At 43.6% G+C, this 4,513-nt stretch overlaps 1 protein-coding gene across 1 annotated transcript; it reads left to right on the top strand.

Annotated features, from left to right (window-relative positions):
• Positions 1 to 270: 270 nt before the first annotated feature.
• On the top strand, positions 271 to 4,203 carry LOC139723543 (tubulin beta chain-like). The gene is made up of 3 exons (XM_071634784.1): positions 271 to 327; positions 2,352 to 2,687; positions 3,259 to 4,203. The coding sequence occupies exons 1-3, from the start codon at positions 271 to 273 to the stop codon at positions 4,201 to 4,203; spliced, it is 1,338 nt and encodes a 445-aa protein (XP_071490885.1).
• The last annotated feature ends 310 nt before the right edge of the window (positions 4,204 to 4,513 follow it).

Here is a 4,513-nt window from a genome sequence, read left to right as displayed (position 1 = left end):
TTAGTCCACAGAGTTCAGAGATATAAACTCGTCGAACAAACTTAGCAGGTCGAACTTTTGAGAGAATCCCTAATGACGACATGTCATAGACAGGACATTACATAGGATGACGGTTGGGATTTAATAGGCGGTTTGTATTGCAACTTGCCAGTTTGAATTTAGTTCCGTCTTGCACCAGTGCTGGAGAGGCTGTGCTAGTCTGCACGAAAGGAAGAGACTTCGCCGTTGTACTTCTTTAATTCTTGCGATAGAGCCAAACATCGACAAAAAATGAGGGAAATCGTCCATATTCAGGCTGGTCAGTGTGGTAACCAAATTGGAGCCAAGGTAATGTGTCCACCCTCTCGCATTAATGCCCGAATATTGATAGATTGTTCTCAAATGGTGACATTTTCAGATATAAATCGTTGCACCAACCTTACAAATTATGAGATTTATAAGAAACTTTATCTCTTTTTTTTTTTTGTTCGACAAAGCATTTCAATTCAAATGATAGTGCAAAATCATAATAACGATGGGGCGACGTAAATGTTGTTTCACAGGGTAGCTCAACCTATAAATTGTTACTTCCGACATGTGGCGATTCCCACTAGTTTTAAAAGTGCATAGCAGAACTGTGAAGTGTTAGTTCGTATAACGCAAGTCAGTAAGCCAATATTCAGTTATTGTCATATCGCCGTTGCTGAACATAGTATTGACATTTCAGTTCACTTTCTGATTAAAAACAGTGTATGGAAACGTCACATTTATGTTCAGTTTAGGAGAAGATACAATTCCATGTTTTGTATTAAGCAAATAATTAGTAATTTAGTAATGATGGACACACAATATCATTTACAGAATCTTGGTTTGAATACTTTTTGCTGGTAGATCCAATCGATCGCCCCTAAGAATAATGGTAATTACAGCAGAACATGTTATAACATATTGGTTATATCATATGCTATTTCAGGGCCTAAAAGTACAACTACATCTTAACTATATTGTGCAGAAAACCCGATTCAATTCGGTTAAGTGGTCACAGAGAAATGTGGATAGTTGTAAAACATGTCATGGGTCTGTTTCTTCCAAGTTTAGCACTTTGATGCTCTTGGAACTTCATGCTGTATTAATATGTGAACACAATGGACAGAACTTGGAGGGAAGGGATTCCTGACATGCTCAACAAAGATCCTCATTTCTCTTTGACCTCTGAAGCAAAGTGGATGGGGTTTTCTGAAAGATGTGGGTAATAAGTTACAGTTTCATACCCTGAAGTTGTATTTGGATTAATTCACTATTTTTTTTTTTAGTTATCGTTGCGGAGGGTCCCATTGTATTTTTTTTTTCTTTCGGGGGGGGGGGGGGCGGTATATTTAAATGTATTCTTGTAGCCATGAAGTGCTGATCCGCAGGGCCGGCGCAGCGTTTTCAAAAGTGTGGAGGCCCACTTCCGGGTTTCATGAGCTAACAAGCAAAAAAAAAAAAAAGAAAAAAAAGCCGGCTCATCTCTTCTCCCGTCCACTTCCGGGTTTTTTCAGCTGACAAGCAAATGTTATTAAAAAAAAAGGTCTTCAGAGACAAAACATACCGCCGCCATACTTCAAGATATCTATCTATTTCTATTTCAGTGCCACTTCCTGGTTGAAAAAAACTCGCACGGCTGCGCCGGCCATGCAGGGTATATGTATGAAAGATCAACACAAGAAATATGCGTTTGCATTGCGCACTTCCTGTACTTACAGTCTTAACATAAAAATTACATGTACGACATGTGAGGGGATAGGAGAGAAAATCAATGAGTAGAAAGGGGCCAACGCTATTCAGGTAATAACAAGAATCAATAATGGTGGAGGTTAGGCGGCCTGTAAAATTTTATCACCAAGATTACCAGTACAGTGTATCAACAGGAGGCGATTATGTAAGTTCGATCAACATTCTGATTTTTATCTCCCAAGGTAGATGAGTGGGTGAGGAGAACAAACATCGACAAAATGATGAAAGAACTCCTATACCAGACAGGTCCACATGGAGGCGCCCTTATATGCACAAATTGAGTTTCCGATAACTTGAATGTATGCCTCGGAATGGCCCGGTGGTATAGTCCTTAACATTATCATATTATACTCTCTAAAGAGTAAATTCATAATGGCAGGGTCCTCTGGTAGAGCAGTGCCAACAATGAAGAAGGTCCCCGGATAAAGAAAACCATTATCATTACACTATCTTAAGGAGGGGGTATTAAAAAAATGCGTATTCACTAATAAAAAGAAAAGATGATTTTTTTTTTTTCGATTCTGTGGAAGGGTTGTGAGTAACTTGTGTTTCAGTTCTGTTTTGTCTAAATAATGGAGTTCTTCTTATCCTACCAGTTCTGGGAGGTGATCTGTGACGAGCATGGCATCGATCCGACCGGAACCTACCATGGCGACTCCGACCTTCAGCTAGAGCGAATCAACGTCTACTACAATGAGGCCACTGGAGGCAAGTACGTCCCAAGGGCGGTGCTCGTGGACCTCGAGCCCGGCACCATGGACTCGGTTCGATCGGGGCCCTTTGGTCAGATCTTTAGACCGGACAACTTCGTCTTCGGCCAGAGCGGAGCAGGCAACAACTGGGCCAAGGGCCACTACACGGAGGGAGCCGAGTTGGTCGACTCCGTGCTCGATGTCGTCAGGAAGGAATCGGAAAGCTGTGACTGCCTTCAGGTGATGATCTCTACTTGAATTTGCTCAGATTTGACCAGGTGGTAATGAGCGAGCAATTGTAAGACAGCTTACAAAATAATCTTCAAAATCTTCAGTATCGAACTCTGCAATCAGGTGTCGTCACAAAATTCTAGTATATCAGATTTTTGTCAGTTGGTAGGTTTTAGTGGTTTATCAGGCTGTTTTCACCGTCACTATTTCCCTCTTTATTACGGGGGGGGGGGGGGGGTTCATAAAGCTGTTTGTAAAGTTACGAATGACTTACGAGCAACTGGTGATCAGTTCTTGCGCTGAATTATGGAAATTCTGATAAGTATAGCACATCAGATCTTTGATCACCAGTCACTCGTAAGTTGTTCGTAACTTTACGAACAGCGTTATGAAACAGGGCCCAAGTGGGATTCTTACTCGTTTGTGTCGGCTATCGGCCATATTCATCACCTTTATTAAGGATAGGAGCCATGCGAGAAAAAAAAAGCATAGGCGCGATGGCAGTGTCGCCTTCAGTTTATGAAGATGATGTTTCATGAGGTCATGAGTAATACGGATTTTGATCTTTTTGCTTTCACAGGGTTTCCAACTTACTCATTCTCTAGGAGGTGGTACTGGTTCCGGTATGGGCACATTGCTGATGAGCAAAGTCCGAGAGGAATACCCAGATCGCATGATGACCACGTACAGCGTGGTGCCGTCTCCAAAGGTTTCGGACACTGTGGTGGAACCTTACAATGCCACGTTGTCAGTGCATCAGTTGGTCGAGAACACTGAAGAGACATTCTGTATTGACAACGAAGCCCTCTACGACATCTGCTTCAGGACCCTCAAGCTCACCACACCAACCTACGGTGATTTGAATCATCTGGTGTCTGCTACCATGAGTGGTGTTACCACCTGCCTCCGGTTCCCTGGACAGCTCAACGCTGATCTCCGCAAGCTGGCAGTCAACATGGTTCCCTTCCCTCGACTCCATTTCTTCATTCCAGGCTTCGCTCCACTGACCAGCCGAGGAAGCCAACAATACCGCGCCCTCACCGTTCCAGAGCTGACCGCGCAGATGTTCGACGCTAAGAACATGATGGCAGCTTGCGATCCCCGCCACGGCCGCTACCTCACCGTAGCTGCTATGTTTCGTGGTCGTATGTCCATGAAGGAAGTCGATGAACAGATGCTCAACATCCAGAACAAGAACAGCAGCTACTTCGTCGAGTGGATCCCCAACAATGTCAAGACCGCCGTCTGTGACATCCCACCGCGTGGTCTCAAGATGTCAGCCACCTTCATCGGCAACAGCACCGCCATCCAGGAGCTCTTCAAGCGAGTCTCGGAGCAGTTCACCTCCATGTTCCGGCGGAAAGCTTTCCTCCACTGGTACACTGGCGAGGGCATGGACGAGATGGAGTTCACTGAGGCTGAGAGCAACATGAACGATTTGGTGTCCGAGTACCAGCAGTACCAGGACGCCACCGCCGAGGAAGAAGGGGAATTCGACGAGGAGGAAGAAGATGAAGAGGTTTAAACTGGCGCTCGATTATTGCTTCGCTTATTGGATTTGTAAATTGTGTAAATGCAAACTGATTATACTTTCTAAACAGAGTACCGAAAGAGACGCACCGACTTGCTTAAAGCTACTTGTTTTAACATCTACCTGCTTCCATAAATCAAGAGATAACAGCAAACGCTAAAGTGACGGAGCCATCTCCCTCCCTCCGCCTCTCCCGCCAAAAAAAAAGAAAGAAAGAAGAATATGTTCTAAATGTTAGCTATTTATCACTATTTGTCAATACATTTTCATCTCAAAAGAGAGAAAAAAATACTTATGGAATTAT

Source organism: Diadema antillarum, unplaced genomic scaffold, assembly GCF_040938485.1.
Source record: "Diadema antillarum isolate AM-2024a unplaced genomic scaffold, OU_Dant_1.0 scf00000192, whole genome shotgun sequence".
In the NCBI taxonomy this organism is placed as follows: Eukaryota; Metazoa; Echinodermata; class Echinoidea; order Diadematoida; family Diadematidae; genus Diadema; species Diadema antillarum.
This window is presented reverse-complemented; position numbering and strand designations above follow the sequence as displayed.

Bases quoted from the DNA above. Each gene is read 5' to 3' on its own strand.
- LOC139723543 (XM_071634784.1), top strand. From the start codon at position 271: ATGAGGGAAATCGTCCATATTCAGGCTGGTCAGTGTGGTAACCAAATT. The intron at 328-2,351 runs GTAATGTGTCCA...TTATCCTACCAG, and splicing joins GTAACCAAATTGGAGCCAAG to TTCTGGGAGGTGATCTGTGA. The intron at 2,688-3,258 runs GTGATGATCTCT...TTGCTTTCACAG, and splicing joins AAAGCTGTGACTGCCTTCAG to GGTTTCCAACTTACTCATTC.